The 22,429-nt window shown below is 44.8% G+C and overlaps 1 protein-coding gene across 5 annotated transcripts in view; it reads right to left on the reverse strand.

Annotated features, from left to right (window-relative positions):
* The window catches only part of LOC139561098 (ankyrin-2-like), a 256,021-nt gene that overhangs the window by 37,121 nt on the left and 196,471 nt on the right, over window positions 1–22,429 (reverse strand). For 4 of the 5 annotated variants that reach the window (XM_071377945.1, XM_071377946.1, XM_071377949.1 and 1 more), the window contains exons 12-33: window positions 22,077–22,175; window positions 21,401–21,499; window positions 21,141–21,239; window positions 20,678–20,875; window positions 19,359–19,457; window positions 18,714–18,812; window positions 18,333–18,530; window positions 16,077–16,175; window positions 15,803–15,901; window positions 15,183–15,281; window positions 14,892–14,990; window positions 14,705–14,777; window positions 12,073–12,214; window positions 11,871–11,882; window positions 11,529–11,616; window positions 10,956–11,059; window positions 8,603–8,638; window positions 7,098–7,322; window positions 6,264–6,362; window positions 4,971–5,125; window positions 4,461–4,672; window positions 3,935–4,139 (exon numbers count right to left, since the gene is read on the reverse strand). In XM_071377945.1, the coding sequence (XP_071234046.1) occupies window positions 3,935–4,139; window positions 4,461–4,672; window positions 4,971–5,125; window positions 6,264–6,362; window positions 7,098–7,322; window positions 8,603–8,638; window positions 10,956–11,059; window positions 11,529–11,616; window positions 11,871–11,882; window positions 12,073–12,214; window positions 14,705–14,777; window positions 14,892–14,990; window positions 15,183–15,281; window positions 15,803–15,901; window positions 16,077–16,175; window positions 18,333–18,530; window positions 18,714–18,812; window positions 19,359–19,457; window positions 20,678–20,875; window positions 21,141–21,239; window positions 21,401–21,499; window positions 22,077–22,175 (2,638 nt within the window). The remainder of the gene's footprint in view (window positions 1–3,934; window positions 4,140–4,460; window positions 4,673–4,970; window positions 5,126–6,263; window positions 6,363–7,097; window positions 7,323–8,602; window positions 8,639–10,955; window positions 11,060–11,528; window positions 11,617–11,870; window positions 11,883–12,072; window positions 12,215–14,704; window positions 14,778–14,891; window positions 14,991–15,182; window positions 15,282–15,802; window positions 15,902–16,076; window positions 16,176–18,332; window positions 18,531–18,713; window positions 18,813–19,358; window positions 19,458–20,677; window positions 20,876–21,140; window positions 21,240–21,400; window positions 21,500–22,076; window positions 22,176–22,429) is intronic. The other variant, XM_071377948.1, reaches the window with a different exon arrangement.

A 22,429-nucleotide genomic window follows, 5' to 3' on the forward strand; every position in this document is an offset into this window, starting at 1 on the left:
AATAAGATATAAAATATATTTTGGAGATTTTGTCTTCATTTAACCTAGAGTGATCGAGAAAAAGGCAATTCTTGAACATGGGGTGAGACATTCTCACTCATTTGTAAATAAAGCCAGTTTGTTATTTAGAATAATTTATTTCTGGAGAAACCTAACTTGATTATTTAGCAGACATACATTTACATTTAAGTCATTTAGCAGACGCTCTTATCTAGAGCGACTTACAAATTGGTGCATTCACCTTATGATATCCAGTGGAACAACCACTTTACAATAGTGCATCTAACTCTTTTAAGGGGGGGGGGGGGGGGGTTAGAAGGATTACTTTATCCTATCCTAGGTACTCCTTAAAGAGGTGGGGTTTCAGGTGTCTCCGGAAGGTGGTGATTGACTCCGCTGACCTGGCGTCGTGAGGGAGTTTGTTCCACCATTGGGGTGCCAGAGCAGCGAACAGTTTTGACTGGGCTGAGCGGGAACTGTACTTCCTCAGAGGTAGGGAGGCGAGCAGGCCAGAGGTGGATGAACGCAGTGCCCTTGTTTGGGTGTAGGGCCTGATCAGAGCCTGAAGGTACGGAGGTGCCGTTCCCCTCACAGCTCCGTAGGCAAGCACCATGGTCTTGTAACAAGACATCACTTGATTATATTCAGTCAATATCTTAAGAATATCATGGAATATAATTGAACATTTTCTATCTCCATGTTTGTCTCAGAGCAGCGCGAAACGGTGTTGAAATAGACGCCCACAGCTATATATATACATATCTGTCACGCCCTGACCTTAGTATTCTTTGTTTTCTTAATTATTTTGGTTAGGTCAGGGTGTGACGAGGGTGGTATGTGTGTTTTTGTATGTCTAGGTGTGTGTGTCTAGTCTAGACATATGTAGGTCTATGGTGGCCTAGATTGGTTCCCAATCAGAGGCAGCTGTTGATCGTTGTCTCTGATTGGGGATCCTATTTACGTTGCCATATCCAGTTTGGTTTGTGGGTTATTGTCTATGTGAGGTTGCATGTATTCACTCATTGTTTATAGCGGTCACGTTCGTTTGTTTAGTGTTCTTCGTGTTTATTCGTCTTAAATTAAAAGTATGTATTCACATCACGCTGCGCTTTGGTCTCCTCACTACGACGTTCGTGACAATATCGATATTTTTTTTATTATTTCGTTTTCAAAGAAACAACAGTGAGCGATTGTAATCTGAATAAAGGCCCCAAAAATATTTAGAAAGGCCAAAATATAGCCCTGCTAATAGCCATAATAACGCTGTACAACGTGACCATGTGTGTTTGAAAGAGTATTTTCCAGTAAGCAACAATTTGTTTTCCTTCATTAGACAACTTTGTTCCAATATTTCTGTAATTCACTGATATTTATTCCCGTAGTAATTCGTTATGGATCCATAACTAAATGAACATCTGCATTTTGAAAGAGTATTTTTATCATTATTTTATTAATGAAAGCATAAAGATGCCATTATTAGCTACATTGTTATAGTTTGAACGTGCAGACTGGCACTAAGAACAGAACAGCGGTAACGTTTCCATAGTCAGCGCCATTATTAGTGCAATGCCCCTTAAATATTTTGGAGAGGATTTCGTCCCGTGTGGCTCAGTTGGTAGAGCATGGCGCTTGCAACGCCAGGGTTATGGGTTCATTCCCCACGGGGGGACCAGGATGAATATGTATGAACTTTCCAATTTGTAAGTCGCTCTGGATAAGAGCGTCTGCTAAATGACGTAAATGTAAATGACGTAAATGTCTTCAAATAACGCAAAATAAGCGAGAAAAAGGCCATTATTGAACATGGGGTGAGACATTGCTACTAATTTGTAAATAAAGCCAGTTTGTTATTTAGAATGATTTATTTCTGTTTTTAGAGGGAGAAAAAACAAAAACCTAACTTCCCATATTTTTCTCATGGGTCTCCCAGTCGAGGCCCAGCACAGGTATTGAACCAGCATCTGTAGCAACACAGCTTGCACTGCTATGCTGTGTCTTAGACCATTGCGCCACTCAGACACTGTACAACATGACCGGTCGGGAGTGGGCTACACGACTACATTAAGAGTTAAATAATCCTAACAAAATAAAATAATAAAAACCTTAGTGTAACAACAGTATTAGTAAGTAATACTGAAGTCGTGCACAATTATCAGTTTCTATTTAGGTTTATGTCGCCCATTCATTGTCATTTAGAGACACAGTAGGACCCAAAAGCATAATCAGTGCTCTAACTCCCCCTTGCGCTGGTCTGGAGCAATAAAGTGGTGACGCAGGGTACCGTACTAGACCACAAATTACCTCTAAATCCTGTGGCGTAAGCTCACAACTTTTAAAGGATGAACCACTGTATGTAAAGTATCAGTCAAAAGTTTGGACACGCCTACTTATTCAAGGGTTTTTCTTTATTTTTTACTATTTTCTACATTGTAGAATATTAGTGAAGTCATCAAAACTATGAAATAACACATATGGAATCATGTAGTAACCAAAAAAGTATATTTTATATTTGAGATTCTTCTTTGCACACTCTTGGCATTCTCTCAACCAGCTTCATGAGGTAGTCACCTGGAATGCATTTCAATTAACAGATGTGCCTTGTTAAAAGTTAATTTGTGGAATTTCTTTCTTTCTTAATGCATTTGAGCCAATCAGTTGTGTTGTGACAAGTTAGGGGTGGTATACAGAAGATAGACCTATTTGGTAAAAGACTAAGTCCATATTATGGCAAGAACAGCTCAAATTAGCAAAGAGAAACGACAGTCCATCATTACATTAAGACATGAAGGTCAGTCAATACGGAACATTTCTAGAACTTTGAAAGTTTCTTCAAGTGCAGTCGCAAATACCATCAAGTGCTATGATGAAACTGTCTCTCATGAGGACCGCCACAGGAATGGAAGACCCAGAGTTACCTCTACTGCGGAGGATAAATTCATTAGAGTTTCCAGCCTCAGAAATTGCATTCCAAATAAATGCTTCACAGAGTTCAAGTAACAGACACATCTCAACATCAACTGTTCAGAGGAGACTGCGTGAATCAGGCCTTCATGGTCAAATTGCTGCAAAGAAACCACTCCTAAAGGACACCAATAAGAAGAAGAGACTTGCTTGGGCCAAGAAACACGAGCAATGGACATTAGACTGGTGGAAATCTGTCCTTTGGTCTGATGAGTCCAAATTTGAGATTTTTGGTTCCAACCGCCGTGTCTTTGTGAGACGCAGAGTAGGTGAACGGATGAACTCTGCATGTGTGGTTCCCATCGTGAAGCATGGAGGATGAGGTGTGAGAGTGCTTTTCTGGTGGCTCTCTGTGATTTATCTAGAATTCAAGGCACACTTAACCAGCATGGCTACCACAGCATTCTGCAGCGATACGCCATCCCATCTGGTTTGCGCTTAATGGAACTATCATTTGTTTTTCAACAGGACAATGACCCAACACACCTCCAGGCTGTGTAAGAGCTATTTGACCAAGAAGGAGAGTGATGGAGTGCTGCATCAGATGACCTGGCCACCACAATCACCTGACCTCAACCCAATTGAGATGGTTTGGGATGAGTTGGACTGCAGAGTGAAGGAAAAGCAGCCAAAAAATGCTCAGCATATGTGGAAACTCCTTCAAGACTGTTGAAAAGCATTCCAGGTGGAGCTGATTGAGAAAATACCATGAGTGTGCAAAGCTGTCATCAAGGCAAAGGGTGGCTATTTGAAGAATCTAAAATATTTTGATTTGTTGAACACTTTTTTGGTTGCTACGTGATTCCATACGTGTTATTTCATAGTTTTGATGTCTTCACTATTATTCTACAGTGTAGAAAACAGTAAAAATAAAGAAAAACCCTTGAATGAGTAGCTGTGTCCAAACATTTGTTTGGTACTGTATATATCTGTGTATATGTGTGTGGGCGTTCAATCCACCCTTCTCTCTAACCTGTGATACTACAGAGCAGGCGCAGGGTGGGCTGGTCCCCTCCGAAGCCATTGACCACTGGGTCAGTGTTACTCTTGGGGATGGGGATGGTCATGGTTATGGGTTTATGGAACTTCCTCCTCCGGGGCTCCAGGGTCACGATGGGGCTGAACGTAGCCTTGTTCCCCAGGAGCTTCTTCACCACGTCCACGTTCATTGGCTGAGCCTGGAGATGACAGGTGACGGCTTTAGAAGTAGACTGACATTAGAGATACCTTGGATCGGCTTTGGCGTTAAAACATGGATTATGACGTTGATAAAACAGGATGACAGTGTAGTACTCATAAAATACTCAACGTATTTAACTTTTGCTCCATTAAAGCTCTGCCTCAGAATCAACGTGCCATTCTTTTTGATTATAACTTCTCCTGACTGCCGCTCATGCCATAGGCCCCCATTAATTGGGAAAATAAATCGAGAAAATTTTACAGACACTCAAATGAAATGGTGTTTTCACTTTACGAAGATAATATTTGAAGTAAATTACCTGTAGTCCCACTTTGATCCTCTTGGTGAGGGCTCCCTCTGGGAAGACGGCCTGGACCGTAGGCACCACCGTGCTGCTGAGGATGCCCCCCTCTGGACCGATCAGGTTACTGTCCTGTTTGACCCGGGACACCACCGCAAAGTACTGGGGGAAGTCCCTGGTGATGATGCGGCAGATACGCTTCTTCTCCAGCTCCTCTGGAGGGTCCAGTTCTGGAGAGGAGGACAGAAGGAATGGTGGTTCATTTGACATTGATTCAGATTATGGCTCTGTTGAAATACCTTGACAACGATTTCTTCCTTCCTCCCCCTTGGAGTAATCACTGCTCACATGACTGGGTTGGTGTAATCCTCGCTCTCATCTATCCATCCATTTTAGATCCGTGAATACTCCAAGAAAGGGAGGCAGGAGGGAATGCTTCTCTGAAGTATTTGAGCCGGGCCTCTTGGCAATGGCCTCTAATGATGATGAGCGCTAAGTGTTGTCTCGCGTTGACGACATCACACTCACCCTCGTCCATGCCGTTGAGGATCTGGTTGAGCTCCTCCTCGGTGTGTTCACAGTGGTGCTCCTTCCAGCTCTCTCCTGTCTCACTCCTCATGATCACCAGCTCCCTCTCCTTCCCCCTCAGGGCAGCGAAGTGAGGGATCTCCACCACTACAGGCCTGCGACCAGGGACAGGGTGCACGGTGAGTGTGTGTGTGTGCGGGTGGAGATGGGGCGGGGGGGTTATGTATGTACGTGTGTGTACAGTATATGCGTGGGTGTGTGTGTGTGTGTGTGTGTGTGTCACATTTCTAACAACTCACCTGATGAGCACAGTACAGTGTGTCAACTACAAATGCTTATGGAACAGTCATGCTAAACATCCACCAAGATATCAAATGAACCAATAAAACCATGAGGTTGAACAGGCAAACAGACAGCACTAAACATAGAAAGCCAGCCACAAGGTAAGGAGGCGAAAACTAGGAACAAAAAACAAACATACAATGTAGTGTCTGGGATGCTACGACAGAGAGCGGGGCAAGACACCTGGGCCCGGTTTACCGATAGCGATGGAATTTAAGCTTACAAGTGTTTTAACGATGCATCTTTCCTACAACGGCCGAAGATGTAACATGCGCATCCCAAAGCACCATGTTCGCGAAGTGGAGTCGTTGGAGCATGTGTCGGTACTGATAGGATCGAAAGAAAGGAGGCGCTGCTCTCGGATCAGCTTTCTCCATTTAAATCTTACCTTAGCATGATCATTATTTCACAAAACTGATGACGGATCAGCTACCAGAGAGATATTACCACCTACGGCTGCAAATATTGAGGCGGATTATTGAAAATGCTTTACCCAATTAAAAAAAGCACTAAATCACCAATCACATGTTAGACTACACATCACGAAATACATTGATACAAATTACAGACAGCAGCCTACAAGTAACAAAATAGAACTCAATTGATTGAACATATTTATATTTTAAGGAAGTCATCTCAGTTTTCATTTGAGGCATATTTTTATACGTCACTTGTTCGTATCAATTGCAAAAACAAGTTTTCAAGTGCAAACGTTAACAACGCTGGTTTCGGGAAACAGCTCGGAGATTTAACGACGCTCCTTCGAAGGTTATCGATGCTCCTAACGGTTAACTTTTGGGAAACCTGGCCCAGCACGACACTAGCACACATAGCATACAGGTGAGGTCACAGACACAACATATCACAGAGAGTCAAAACATAAAATGAGGAGGCTATAAAATGGAACTAGTAGCATCCATGGATTGTTTCATATGTTTCGTTGTCCCCTACCCAAGGAATTTTGTCCCGGGTGGCCCGAGCTGCAGGATGCGGCTAACGAGGCTCTCACCCTCGTTAAGAGGGGGTGGGGCAGTGGGAAGGTGCAGTTTACTGTGAGACCAACCGTCCGTTAGCAGCAGTGGGGGAGAGAGAGCGGAAGTAGTCAAGATAATGGGTGACTAGTTGGGTTTTGTGAAAGCCTTTTGGCTGAGTGGAGTGGAGGCCGTCATCAGGACATCGTGGTAAATACACAGGGCTTTAAATACACAGAGCTTTCAAAGTGGAAGTTATTATAAACGTCACCATCAGGGGGCAGTAATATATTATCGGTAGACAGCCTCTCTTAGTGGAAACCTACATATCAAATCAATCATGGAGCAGTGTTCTTTTGCAGTTTTCTGTTTCCTTGCAGAGTTTTTTGTTTCCATGTGTCTCATAGAAACAGTTAGTCTCCTAAAAATGGTTGAGTTAGAGCTGGAATGCTGTTTAAAAAGAAAACAAGCAAGGCCCTTGCCACTGGGAAGAAGCAAAGAGCATAGACCGTTTTAGTAAGGCATTGGCAGGGTGAAATTAATCTGAGAAAAAGAAGAGGGGCAGCAACATTCTCAGGTTTTTCATTCATACAGTAGGCCTATAGTGTCCTTTGACGCACACCGTCTCTTTTCCTTTTCGCTCGTAGCATTCTCACCTCACGCACTCTTCAGTCTTGGACTCTCACAACATACGTCGTAATCTCTGACATCTCCTCGCTTTCTTTCATTCTCCCACTCTGACATCCTGCCCCTCTATACAACTTCCTCTCCCTTTCACACTTTCACCCCCTCCCTCCATCCCATATTTTCTTACCCGAGGAACTGGGCTCCGACGGGCCCCACCTCGATCAGCCTGCTGGCCAGGCCCTCTCCTTCCACCATGGGGGGCATGGTGGCCAGGCGGTGCCTCTTCACCAGCCGGCAGGTCACCCGCGTGGGCGCGCTGCACTTCCGCGGCGGGATAATGATGCGCAGGCCGTTGTGACGGCAACCCCGCATGGCTCCGCCCCTGGCGTCCACCATGAAGCTAACCAGGAAGCTGTTAAGGAAATGGGCGGGGGGCAGATGTGATGTTTACAAAATGAAGAGAAAGATATTTTTAAGCATTGTGACAAATACAGTAGTACATCTTTGTACTTCCCTTTACACAGATCATTTACATAACTTTCAGCAAAATACAATTTTTGGGGGGTGAAAATATACAGACAAATATGAATCCATGTTAAAACACACAAACATAAGAATTACAGTTTCACTGCGTACCTACATGCACAAACACCAGACTGTGAGTGAGAGGGGAATGGGTGTGACACCACATACTGTTACGGCTAATGTGAAGGAACTGCTAACGCACTTCACCGGTGACACCAGTATGTTATGGTAAAGCAAACAAACCATTAAAACAACACTCCAACACGCAGACTGAACAATACGGTACAGCGGCAAACATGGAGATTGGTCAAACACAAAAACACAAGGGGCCTGGATTCAATCAGATCAAGCGCTAACCGGCGATATCCGACACCCGCATAGCTGATGTTTTGGCAGTGTCACGAAGCAACACCCATCCCACTCGCGTTAGAATTCAAGAATGAGAAAAATATAGGCTGTTAAAAATAATGACACTCAAATTGAAAATCATTCAACTTAATAAATAGGACTGTAATCAGCCTAATTGAGGTGAAAATTACATCTCACATTCCAGCGTTCAAACTTGTTAACAAGGCTGCATGGGATTTCTCTTAATGCAACTCTGTGCAGCCAACGGCAATGTCCACTTCAGGTAGGCTATAATGCCAGGAGCCGCTTGTGGACTTGACAGCTCTAACGCAGTACCACCGCAAGCTCTGACACCACCAAAACAACCGCTATACGGATGTCGGCTGAAGCAGATCTGATTGAATAGAGCCCTAGAACCTTGCAGCTGTGAATCGACCAAACACAATTAAACAACAAACAAAATGGCCTCCATGAGTCAACAGGATTCAACCAAGATGGACACAATGGCTGACCAATGACGATGAGGCAATGTGTGTGACTCTTTGATGCAGCACTAGGAGCAAATTATGTCCCTAACAAAGAGGCCTGTGTAAAAATGTATATAAACGTTGACAAATGTCCGAGTGATCAAAAGCTAAAACGGGGGAATAGTGGAACATGGGAAACATCTGTTAGTAGTGCTGCACTCGCAAGACAGGCATGTGTGAAACAACCACACAAACAAACACATCTCTCTAGAAGGAGAGCACACTGTGAAAGAGAGGAGGAGGAGTGTGAAGAGGAGGATGAAGAGGAGGAAACCAAGGTGCAGTAGATCACCTGCTGTCGCCATGATCATGGCACGGAGAGGAATGGCTGAAAACAGAACAGAGACCCCATGAGACAAAGAGAGAGAGAGAGAGAGAGAGAGAGAGAGAGAGAGAGAGAGAGAGAGAGAGAGAGAGAGCTGGATAGAACTAAAGAAATATACAGTGTATTCGGAAAGTATTCAGACCCCTTGACTTTTTCTACATTTTGTTACGTTACAGCCTTATTCTAAAATTGATTAAATTGTTTTTTCCCTCATCAATCTACACACAATACCCAATAATGACACATTTATTAAAAAAAAAATTTTTTTTTAAATATTACATTTACATAAGTATTCAGACCCTTTACTCAGTACTTTGTTGAAGCACCTTTGGCAGCGATTACAGCCTCAAGTCTTCTTGGGTATGAAGCTACAAGCTTGGCACACCTGTATTTGGGGAGTTTCTCCTATTCTTCTCTGCAGATCCTCTCAAGCTCTGTCAGGTTGGGTGGGGAGCGTCGCTGCACAGCTATTTTCAGGTCTCTCCAGAGATGTTTGATCGGGTTCAAGTCCAGGCTCAGTGGCTGCGCCACTCAAGGACATACAGAGACTTGTGCCAAAGCCACTCCTGCGTTATCTTGGCTGTGTGCTTAGGATCGTTGTCCTGTTGGAAGGAGAACCTTCGCCCCAGTCTGCGGTACTAAGGGCTCTGGAGCAAGTTTTCATCAAGGAACTCTCTGTACTTTGCTCCGTTCATCTTTCCCTCGATTCTGACTAGTCTCCCAGGCGCTGCTGCTGAAAAACATCCCCCCAGCTTGATGCTGCAACCACCATGCTTCACCGTAGGGATGGTACCAGGTTTCCTCCAGACGTGACACTTGGCATTGAGGCCAAATAGTTCAATCTTGGTTTCATCAGACCAGAGTATCTTGTTTCTCATGGTCTGAGAGTCCTGTAGGTGCCTTTTGGCAAACTCCAAGAAGGCTGTCATGTGCCTTTTAGTGAGGAGTGGCTTCTGTCTGGCCACTCTACCATAAAGGCATGATTGGTGCAGTGCTACAGAGATGGTTGTCCTTCTGGAAGGTTCACCCATCTCCCCAAAGGAACTCTGGAGCTCTGTCAGAGTGACAATCGGGTATTTGGTCACCTCCCTGACCAAGACCCTTCTCCCCCGATTGCTCAGTTTGGCCGGGAGGACAGCTCTCGGAAGAGTCTTGGTGGTTCCAAACTTCTTCCATTTAAGAATGATGGAGGCCACAGTGTTCTTGGGGACCTACAATGCTGCAGACATTTTTTGGTAGCCTTCCCCAGATTTGTGCCTCGACGCAATCCTGTCTAATTCCTTTGACCTCGTAGCTTGGTTTTTGCTCTGACGTGCATATAGACAGGTATGTGCCTTTCCAAATCATGTCCAATCAATAGAATTTACCACAGGTGGACTCCAATCAAGTTGTAGAAACATCTCAAGGATGATAAAAAGGAAACAGGATGCACCTGAACTCAATTTCGAGTCTCATAGCAAAGGGTCTGAATACTTATGTAAATAAAGTATTTGTCTTTTTAATCTTTTATACATTTGCAAAAATGCTAAAAAAACTGTTCTCGCTTTGTCATTATGGGGCATTGTGTGTAGATTGATGAGGACTTTTTAATAAAAAAAAAATCTATTTTAGAATAAGGCTGTAACGTAACAAAATGTGGAAATATACAAGGGGCTGAATACTTTCCGAAGGCACTGTAGATAGAACGATAGATAGGGATATAAAAGAAAACGTCTCTAGGGCTGAAAGAGAAGAAAATTAACCATACTCCCCATCCCTGTGGACCAGAATCCTCAGTGTCTTTGGACAATGTTCCAAATTGTTTGTCGTACCGCTTGTCCTAAACCAGTACTTCGAGACACTCTCAGTAGCCTTACATTACTGATTCAGGACTTGTGTCATTATTACTAAGAGGGATTATCTTCCGTCATCAATTAGCATGGCAGAGAGAGATAACTAGAGGATGACAGGGGATCTTCATATCACAATGCATTAGACTAATATGTCTATAAGGAGTGCTAACATTATTCATTACTGCTCTTCATAGTGTTATCTCCCAAAGCCGCTTAACAGATGGGCCTTGGAGTAGGATTACAAAAGATCGTGATTCTGTTTTCAGAACGAAAATAAATAAATAATAAACGAGCTGCCTGGACCCACCGTTGCTCTAGTTTCTGTTGAACAGGGCTGAACGCACTAGGCTCAAGGGAAACCTGCATTCAGGATGGGTTAGACCAGATAACTGTTGCAGCTTTTGTACCAAAATTAGTTTAAAAAAAATAAATGTTTTGATAGTTAAAGCCCAACCCTTCTGTGTACTCGCTGTGCCCGCTGTACCTACCCAGAGTGGATCGGGCTGGAGGACAGTGCCACATTGTCCAGATTTTCTGTGCCCCAGCTCAGACGATACGAGTCCTTTTCATTTTCCCTGGCAAGAGACGACACCTGGCAACCAACAAAGAGCCACTTGTTAAGGACATGCCACAGCCAACAGTCGGTTACACACACACAAACATTGCATCTCAACTTTATTTGACATTTTTTTTAAACTTTTTTTTTGATTAGGGACAGATGCAATAACATTGACACAATGCAATTTTACAACAGCTTGCGCTACTTTACAGTACCCGTCTCTGAATAGACAGCGACGTTCATCTAAACTCACACTTTGAATGATCTACAGTCGAATAAAGTACATTTCTAAGAGCACTCACTACATTCCAATACAGGAGTTATTCAACGTCAAGACATTACGACCCTATGAATCAAAGTAACATATTTCCTGTATTGAGCAGAGCAACTGCTTTGAGCAATGCATAGCATGCACAATATGTTTCCGTTGCAATAGATGAGTCTCAAGGCCTGGTTCATCCCTTTACAGTCGTGGATGTGAGAAGGTAAACTCTTTACTTACGTTGTGGCTGGTGAGCATCTCCTCTATCATGCTTTCGTGTTTTGGAGAGTAGTAACCGTGGTGACTGGGAGTGTAGGACCTGTCCAAACTGAGGAGAGGAGGAAAATGTGACGTAGGTAGCCATGGAAACATCACACACAGCTAAAACAGTGTTCACCACCCAATATGGCACAAATCTATCCATGAGACATGGCACAAGTGAAGTACTGTAAAATCAAGGAAAAATGGACGGCGATAGTCGGAGTAGTACTACAAAAAACTGCTTCAAAACTACTACAGTAGTTCTGCGACGGATGTGGACTGACTCAATCATAGAGAGACAATAGCATTTATATCACATACCTTTGCATTCGACTAGGTACAGTAAGCATGGTAAGGAGGAAGAGAAATTAGTTGAAATTCATCAGAAACTTCACAAACATTCGTGCATTCACCACAAATTAGATCATACACTCTCTCACACACACACACACACACACGCACGCACACACGCACACACACACACACACACACCCTTCTCCTTCATCCGGTGTATATACTCTACCTGTCAGAGCGTCCCCCCTCCAGACTGAAGCGCAGGTAGTTCATCCCATCCATGTACTGTCCAGGCAAGGAGTCATCTCCCAGTTCCCTCAGGTCCTCTGCCCTCAGGTACTCCCCTCCGTCCCCTGTCATCGTGTCGTCACCTGGAGGAGAGAGGGATGCGGGTTGAGATACACGGAAGAGAATACGGGTATTGTAGGGGAAGGGGACATTGTGATGTGACTACAGTTAGCAAGCATACATACACGCAGGGGCCAGCCCTTACCTAGGGTGTGTGTGTCATCGTGAGGCTTAGTGACACACACACACACACAGTCACACACACATACACCGTCTGTCCTTTTTTGTCGTCAGATATAAGCGCTTACAGTTACTGAAGCACTACAGATGAGCTGGGAGACACAGCTCATCTCTGCCTGGTCTCCACCACGTCATAAAGCTCTACTGCTGCTGTTACCACTACTGGACAGCAGGGGGCAGAGTCACTAAACCCCTTTCCCCGCTACAGCGCTGAAGCAAACTGAGTCGAGCTGTACTGTGCTGGCCTGGTTACGCATCCAACGACCCCACCAAAATTAGCGAACCCAACTGGAAAGGACAGTGTGATGATTTAAAAAAAAATCTCAACCAGTACAGTACAGTTCGGGTTGGCACCATTGTGTGACAAGTGCCTAAGGGGAGCAGGTAGCATACTGGAGGATGTGCTGGCAGAACAAGTGAGAAACATACTGTAGGCTGATAGAGATGTTCCTGTGTCAATAGCATAACCACTGCCTGGAGAAGGAAAAGTTAGGAACAAAAGGAAGAAAAGAAAAACAGCCACAATATGATCACATTACCACGACGTTTAGTCATATGCACAGTAGCACCACAACTGTAAGGGTAAAGCAAGCTATGAGATGCGGGTTGAGAAGAAATACTCACAAAGCAATGTCATTTACAACACATCCAATAGCAAGAAATGTCGGTTAGAACAGCCACACTGTCTGCAAAACCAAACCCAGCTTCCAAAACACAACTATTGACAGGGTGTGTCCATTTTCCACCAAAATCACTGCCAACCACTCCACTCTTATGATCCAAGTTTCCCTCGAGAAGTAAAGTGAATTCACTGCGCAACCGGAAGAGCCAGGAAAAAGAAAAATCTTCCATATCCGTAATGCATTGCCACGTCTATGAGGTGACTGTTCACATAAACACAGATTGGCCCTAAATGCACAAACTTTATGAGCCATGACAGAGGGCCTGGAAGAGTGGAACTAACTGCCTTTAACAAGTATTCCCACTAATGCTAATAAATATCAACCATACAGAATTAATCAGTAAAGCATTGGCATGTGTTTTGAAGGAGGCTTAAGTTAAGTTAGCCCTTAGCAGCATTTCAAAAGTAGCTTACATATTCTTACATATTCAGGCTTTCCCGGCCATGGCATGTGATAGGAGATAGATCACAGCATTTCCGAGTGGGGATTTGAAATCCGCTTTGAACTGACAACACTCAGGGTGAAACTATCTTCCTGAGTTCTGTACAGGCAAGCTTTTGCCGTTTTAATTGGTGTCTTTTCGCTTGAAGTTTAATGGCACTCTCTAGTCCAGGGGCAGCATTTCTTAAAGTCCTCAGAACATGTGGATCTGAATATGCTATTAAAATGCTTTTAAAATCCACCCTTTCCCCTTAGCTGATATTTAAGAAGCGTGACAAAACAAAAACATTCTCGTATTGACATTAAAGAGGGCACGGCCACCACTAGTGTCAATATAAATGTTTGTTGACAGCATTAATGCTTTCAGCAATGATAACCAGTATTCCACATTTAGAAAAGTGGGCCTAAATGTGCATATCACAAGCTTGGTTTCACCACACTATGTTTGAATCCAAACCATATCAGTAGGCGAGTTTAGTGCAGGTTCAAGTATGTCCTCTCAACCACTCATCCATGACAGGTCGTTTTACACAACCATCGCAGAGGAATCTCACACCATGCGAATTACCACGACAAACCGTCACACCCTCTTCAATAGTAACCACCACGGCAACCTTCACACGGTGTACCTTCTAAATCCATGGAGTCATCGGACAGAACATCATCCTCACTCTCTTTCAGCACTGTGGGTACAGTATGTAGGCCTATACAGTACACAGTACAGTGAGAAAACTAGCCTACCACAACACACACTAGACTCTCCGAAAAAAAGGGTTACAAAAAGGTTATTCGGCAGTCCCCATAGGAGAACCCTTTTTGGTTCCAGGTAAAACCCTTTTTGGTTCCAGGTAGAACCCTCTGCGGAAAGGGTTTTACATGGAACCCAAAAGGGTTCTACCTGGAACCAAAAATGATTATTCAAAGGGTTCTCCTATGGGGACAGCCGAAGAACCCTTTAATGTTCTAGATATCACCTTTTTTAGTTCCCATTTCCCATTGGGCATGGGAAAAACGGGAAGGATTTGGGGAAGGCTTACTGAGATAGCCTATTAGTCGATCAGTGTCTACAGTAAACTGGGGCAGGATTTGAACACGAAGTCGGGTTAACTGAAGTTCTTGTAGGGCAAACATAAATGGACTGAGGTTTAGAATGACAGTCTCTAGACATGGTTGTGGTCATATACTGACTGGATCAAGTGGCAAACTCACCCTCCTCATCAGAGACATCTAGGACTTCAGTCATAGTCTCAGGGACGTTCAACTTGTGTTTCTCTGTCACCGTCTAAACGACATTAACAAAATAAGATCATTCCAACTTTATAGGCAAAACCATGTGTGAATTCTTTATTTTAAGGATAGCGGAGCGAGATAGTTGTGTGATAGTTGTGTGACTCACGGTCGTCGAGGTAATGATCTCCTCGGTGACAACCTTGAGTGTGTCCACCACCGAGATGTAGCCAAGTCGCCGGGCGATGGCCAGAGCTGTGTTACCATTCTAGAGGATGGGAGAAAGACATAAGTGTGTGTGTGTGCGTGTGTGTGCGTGTGCATGCGCGTGTGTGTGTGTGTGTGTGTGTGTGTGTGTGTGTGTGTGTGTGTGTGTGTGTGTGTGTGTGTGTGTGTGTGTGTGTGTGTGTGTGTGTGTGTGTGAGGGTGTGTGTGTGTGTACAGAAGCTAGTCCACTCACCACAGTGATGTTGTTAGGCTTAGCTCCACTCTGCAGCAGAAGATTGATGATGTGTGTGTTTCCTTGCTGTGCTGCTTGGTGGAGGGGAGTGTACCCATTCTGACAAGAGAAAGGCAAACAGAGTAATGACTGTCTGGCAAGGCCTGAACATTTTAGAAATTATGTATGAACCCTTACGATAGCATTTTATCTTTCCTGTCAAAGAAAATAATTGCATTATTGAACATTCGTAACACGGTTAAAGGGAAACTTTGGGAATTTAGGTACGAGGTTCTTTATCTACTTCCCCAGTCAGATGAACTCGTGGATATCATTTGTGTATCTGTATCCGGTATGAAGGAGGTTAGAGGTAGTTTTGCGAGCCAATGCTAACTAGAGTTAGCATAATGACTGGAAGTCTATGGTATCTACTAGCATGCTAGCAGTTACCATTGACCCCCAGTCATTGCACTAGCGCTAGTTAGCGACTTCCTTCAAACTGCACACAGAGACATAGAAATCTGACTGGGGAAGTATACTGTATAAAGGGCCTCATTCTCAAATATCCAGAAGTATCTCTTTTAAAAAAAGGTGCTTTTTTCTAAGAGTGCACTGTGTTAGTTTTGTGCGTGGTGTGTTACCTTGGTTTTGGCATTGACACTAGCACCGTTCTGTAAGAGGAAGTTGACCATCTTGGCATTGCCATAGTGACACGCTACGATCAGAGGAGTGTAACCCAACTGCAACGATAATGGTAAATCCCAGTTAGCATCAAAACATCTACTACCAACATCATGAAAAGAGACAGACATTCATTGGCATACTGAGGTACAGAATATGGAGACATACTGTATATTATCAGTATTCCAGTACAATGGTCAGCCAATGCTCAAATGAAATGAATATACGCCCTACCTTAGTTTGCTGGTCCAGGTTGGCTCCATGTTTCGCCAGTATCTCACCCACAGCCACCTTGTCCTCCTGGGCAGCCAGATGGAGGGAGGTGAGGCCACTCTGAAGGAACACAAACAACAATATGTTTGTTACTCACCACCTCTCTACATGAATGAATCAGCCTACTGCATACCTATGGACAGTAGTTTCTCCTGGAGGAGAACGGAGTTTTTGAGTGACAGGCAACTTTTACAGGACAGGTATGCGTTGACAGGTGGGAAAGATGTGACTGGGTATTTGGGGTCTTCTCATGCAGAGTGCATGTTCTTGCACCCCCGAGACAAGGCAGACAAGGTCACGTAAAAACAGCGATATATCTTCGTCCACTCAGCCCGCCGGGCACAGACGTCAATTCAACGTCTATTCCACATTGGTTCAACGTCATTTCATTGAAGTGACATGGAAACAACGTTGACTCAACCAGTGTGTGCCCAGTGGGAGATCTGTCTGGGGTTGACTGATGGAGCTGGATGAAGAATGAACGGTTTGTAAAAATTCAAGCAGCATACCACCCTGCATACCATTGCTGGCTTGCTTCTGAAGCTAAGCAGGGTTGGTCCTGGTCAGTTCCTGGATGGGAGACCAGATGCTGCTGGAAGTGGTGTTAGAGGGCCAGTAGGAGGCACTCTTTCCTCTGGTCTAAAAAAAAATATCCCAATGCCCCACACTGCCCTGTGTAGGGTGCCGTCTTTCGGATGGGATGTTAAACGGGTGTCCGGACTCTCTGAGGTCATTAAAGATCCCATGGCACTTATCGTAAGATTAGGGGTGTTAACCCCAGTGTCCTGGCTAAATTCCCAATCTGGCCCTCAAATCATCACGGTCACCTAATAATCCCCAGTTTACAATTGGCTCATTCATCCCCCTCCTCTCCCCTGTAACTATTCCCCAGATCATTGCTGCAAATGAGAACGTGTTCTCAGTCAACTTACCTGGTAAAATAAATAAATAAAATAAAAAGTTTAAAGGGGGAATATACCTGGGTTTCTGCTTGGCTGGAGACGTGGCCTTGCTTGCCTGCTCTAAATTTCAAAGACAAAGTGTGTGTGTGTGTGTGTGTGTGTGTGTGTGTGTGTGTGTGTGTGTGTGTGTGTGTGTGTGTGTGTGTGTGTGTGTGTGTGTGTGTGTGTGTGTGTGTGTGTGTGTGTGTGTGTGTGTGTGTGTGTGGGTGGGGGACTGTAAAGTGCGTGTGTGCATGAACTGTATTCATATGCGTATTTATAGTATGTGCATGCCTACACTCTTAGGAAAAAAAGGGTTGTTCGGCTGTCCACACGGGATAACCTCGCCTGTCACTCAAAAACTCCTCCCTTTTTGGTTCCAAGTAGAACTGTTTTGGCTTCCATGTAGAACCCTCTCCACAGGGTGTTCTACATGGAACCCAAAAGGGTTCTACCTGGAAACACAAAGGGTTCTACCTGGAACCAAAAAGGGAGGAGTTTTTGAGTGACAGGCGAGGTTATCCTATGTGGACAGCCGAAGAACCCTTTTTTCTAAGAGTGTACTGTATACTGTAAGTGTGTGTAGGGGCATGCATGCCCACAGACAGGGACCGTTAAGTGTGACTGTGTCTGACAGGCAGGGCCTTCGGTGTGACACGTGTGGGCAGATATCCATGGTCGTCATGGCAGTTTATCAACCTCCCACCTCCCTCTTTCTGACTCGGCCCTCTACAGCTCAGGGCACAAGCAGTCTCACACTCTTCCTAAAATAGCTTTGAAACTACACTCTCCCCTTCTCTCAAATTAATTCCTGTTACCTTCATACATGCCACGCTACAGCTCTCAAATCAGAACCGAAGGCTGGATACTAACTTGAGAGCTGTGTGTGTAACTCCTATTTCCTTGCAAAATGTCACAAAGATATCGATGAATCTAATATAGTCCAAGCTAATGATACCTGATAGGATTAAGCCCTTACTGCGCGTGTAACTATATGCACAAGGGTACTTTAAAAGGGAGACTTGGAAGGAATGAGAGCACATGACAGAGTGGAATGAAAGACTGACATCAGAGAACCTGTTCCTTCGAACCCCTCAGAAGCAGTGAGACATCACGTCTCAGAAAAGTGTCTGTGACTAGTGTACGAAGGCCTATGTACAATTTTAACGTCTTAGTTTTAAAGTGTGGGTCGTTGGGTTGTGGGTTCAAATCTCGGCCCATGGCCGCGTCCCATAAGCAGTTTAAAACCGAGAGGGATGGGAAGAGGCAGGCCTACCTTGGTGGGGACGTTGACTTGAGTCCCCTTCTCCATGAGCAGGGCGGCCATGTCAGCGTGTCCCTCCTGTGAGGCCAGGTGTAGGGGGGTGACCCCCTGCTTGGTCAGGATGTTGGTCTCGGCCCCGTACTGCAGCAGCACCACCGCTATGTCCATCTGGTTCTTTTTCGCCGCAATGTGAAGGGGAGTGTAGCCGTTCTGGAGGAGAGAGGGAGGTCGAGAGTACATCAATTCAGTTCTACAGATACCCCAAAAGATCCGTACACAAGTACACACACACAGCTTCAAAATGACGTTGACCGTCCACCCCAAGATCCACCGACGTCTGTCCTCCCACCTTTGAGGACAGTGACCGGGGGTCTGAGTGACGGGAGGTCTCACCTTGGCCGTGGCGTGGGGGGAGGCCCCTTTGTCCAAAAGCAGGAGCGCCACCTTCTGGTTATCGTAATGCGCTGCGACATGGAGGGGCGTGAGGCCATTCTGTATTGGATTAAACCAGGCTGGTTAGCGGAGCAAGCAGCTATTAACGCTAGCTAGTCAACACACACACACACATATGATAAGCTGTGTTATCGGGGTACTATTACAGCGTGTTATTGAGAATTAGACTTAAATTAAAGAGCAAGCAGCAGGAGGATCACTGGGTGGGTCCTTATTCAAAAAGAATAAAAAGAAAAATAATATATGTTATCTGTCTTTCCTAAAAGTAGAGGAATAAACAGTAGTTAATCAAACGGAAAGTTGATTCGGTCAAACTATGCTCACCGGTAGTCTCGCTGACAACATAGCCTCAACACAGAAATACGAACAGACTTTAAAAAAATATTTAGCCAGATAAAGCTTTGATATCGACTATTCTTTATCCCATAACAGTCCTTCAAGGTCAGTGAATTAGCTGAATCGAAATCGTGAAAATATAACACACCTGGTGAGAAATGTACTTCTATTGTGTAGTTACATTTTCCCTCTATAACATGTAGAGCTACACTATGATTTGGGGTTTGAGTTATGGTAATGATTGCTTACCTTCCCAGCAGAATCGGGAGGGGCTCTTTTCTGCAGGAGAAGTTTGGTCACATCCAGGCTTCCGTACTTGGACGCCACATGCAGGGGAGTGAATCCTTTCTGTATGGAGACAACACACAGACGACCATTTAATAACGATTGTAACAACCACTAACTAGATCTTCAGGCTCATGGAATATATAAAAAAGCAATAATTTCATAACAGCCTCATTTCCAAATGGATCTAAAATGAATGTCCAACAAATGATGTATGTGAACCAAACGCAATGCAATTGAATAAGATGCGCAATAAGAACCATTCTCTCTACATCCACACTGCTGATGCAATCGTAGGTAATACCCAAAATCCAATGTGGGCCTCTCCCTCTCACAAGTAATACCTGGTCCCAATATAGCCACTAGGTGGTGGTCTTTACCCATTGTCATATTGACAGGAGGCCAGGGATGTTGTGATAGGACAACGGTGCTGCTCCCTTGTCACATGACCACAGTGTTTACGACCCAGCCCATGAAGGGAGGGAATCCTTTGTCCGTGTAACGCTGGTTCATTTCTGATGTAATGCACATCCGAGTAGAAACAATGTGTAGATGAGAAGAGAATGAGAGGCGCTAACGACGGTCATGTTTGAGGCTCTTGTGAAAAACAGGAGATAAAGATTAGAATGTATCAAATGTGATCCAATAGATGAAATATATGTGATTGGGGAAAGAGGCAGAGAGGGGCAAGCCTAAGGCTAGGACGATGTTGTTCAATGAGCATCCGCTGTCCTGTTCGTCACGCTAACAGTGCCACGCCCATTCCCCCCCCCCCCCTCCCCCAGGAGACAAGGAGAAGAGGGGGAAGGGAGAAAGAGAGCGAGAGCGAGAGAAAGAAAGAGAGAGCACCTCCATCACGAGAGGTGGATTTTACTGCCTCATAAACTGCTTTTATTCAGAGCCCAGAGCATATGAATAAATTAGCACTGATATATTGTCGCGTCAATGCACATTGAATATCATTCAATGACAACATCAATGTCCTCTTGCAAAATTTAGGAGAAGGGCCCAGATGTTCTCCAAAGCGTCATTAACCCTTCATTGATTAAACCAGATTATAGAAGTTCATACTGACAGTGGCCCCCATGAAACATGCCATACAGTGAATCAAGAGATATTTCGTATAAAATCCACAAGGAAAGAAGGGGATATATTTCATCCGTTAAAAACAAATTCCCCACGGAAATAGCACCAAGATGGGCAAGTGCGTGTTGTGTACGTGAGCATGTGTGTTTGAGCGTAGGCAGGTGAAATGGAGGCGCGTGTGTGTGCTCTCCACCTACCTTGGTAGCCAGCGAGTGTGAGGCGCCTGCCTCCAGCAGCACTGAAGCCACGTCCACCTGTCCCTCCCTGGCTGAGATGTGTAAGGGTGTGTATCCGTTAGTTGTGGATGCGTCCGGGTGGGCCATATGCTGCAGCAGCAGCTGGACTATCTCAGTCTTCCCCAGGCGAGACGCGATGTGGAGGGGAGTCTGGTCCTCCTGCAGGGGTGGAGACATGGAGGTTATAGTGGGAAGAAAATGAGTTTTATTAGGGACGGACATAGAGGTTATGGGTGATGTGACTTTTACAGTACATGAAATTAACGGGCAGAGTTAAAGTGCTGGACTGTTTAATTTTACAGCCCATGTTTAATGATGTTTTTGTGGACGCAATTGGTACTTTTTGGATGGTTTCTTTGAAGAGTTCAACACTGATGATAACAGTCTAATACTGTGTGGTAAATGGTGTCGTTAAATGCGTTACCCTGGCTCTGGCGTCCACCAGGGCGCCGTTCCTCAGCAGGCAGCGCACCACCTCCACCTGTCCTGCCCTGGCTGCCATGTGTAGAGCCGTCTCCCCCCGCTGCACACAACACAGACGTACGAGTCAGCAGAAACGCAGACAAACGCGCCAATGACGCCGTAGAAAGACGCACGCCCGGCGACAGCGTGAACAAACAGCGTACTAGGACACGTTCCGCACGACTGTCCATCACCACATGAACCCCCCCCCCCGTCACTCACAATGTTGCTGACGTCAGGTGAGGCGCCGTTCTGTAGGAGCAGCAGGACAATGTTGAGGTGACCCATGAAGGCTGCTACGTGGATGGGAGTCAGGCCAGACTAGAGAGAGAAAGGTAGAGGGCGACGGAGAGAGATCAAATCAAGAAATGTTTCACCTTTACATACATTCTGCACTGTTTATGTGTTTGAAGGCAGGTCTGGTCAAAACATATTAGCTAATGAAACTAGTGTAACCAAGTCGATGTGTAAATGGGCAGACGTTATATTAACGGTAGACTCAGCGACATGACGTAGACGCAGAAAGTAATAGTGCATCGTGGGTCAATTTCCACAACAACTAAGAGCGTTGAAGCGCGAGGCTCAACTTCTCCGCTGTTACGGTGGCCTGGCGACCACGTCCTAACATGGCAAAGCGAACCCGTGCACATGCGCAGATACTGCGTGTGGCTGTGTGAGAGCAAAGTCTTGCATCTCGCTCATCTCAATATCTCCGGTGCTGCTCGTGGCAACGTCATTTTGCTGAGTCTACCTTTAAGTCAACCGTATTGAAGGTTTAAGCGGTGTGGGGTTGCACTCTTGTGTATATTGTGGAAGGTAATTTGTGTATCATCTAATAATACACGCATAATTGTGTATTATGATGTAACTGTTTACATTTTGAAGGCTAGTGTCCTACCTCTGTGATGGCCTGGATAAAAGCTCCATACTTGACCAGCAGTTCCATCACCTTCACTCTGTTCTTCTTACAGGCGATGTGAAGCGGTGTGAAGCCATTCTGACAGACACACACCCCAGACACAGAATGAATGAAACACACCTACAGTACAGGTGGCATATACATGTAGGGACATTGTTGACATTGTTGAGACAGATAGAAGAGGCCATCTTATTTTCACTCAAAACTTTGTTTGACCAAGTTCTGTCTCTGAGACAGAATTGGCAAAACAGCCACCACACATACAACACACGACCAAAAGGATGTGGACACCTGCTCGTCTAATAACTCATTCCAAAATCATGGGCATTAAT

This window comes from Salvelinus alpinus, chromosome 31 (assembly GCF_045679555.1).
Source record: "Salvelinus alpinus chromosome 31, SLU_Salpinus.1, whole genome shotgun sequence".
Lineage (NCBI taxonomy): Eukaryota > Metazoa > Chordata > Actinopteri > Salmoniformes > Salmonidae > Salvelinus > Salvelinus alpinus.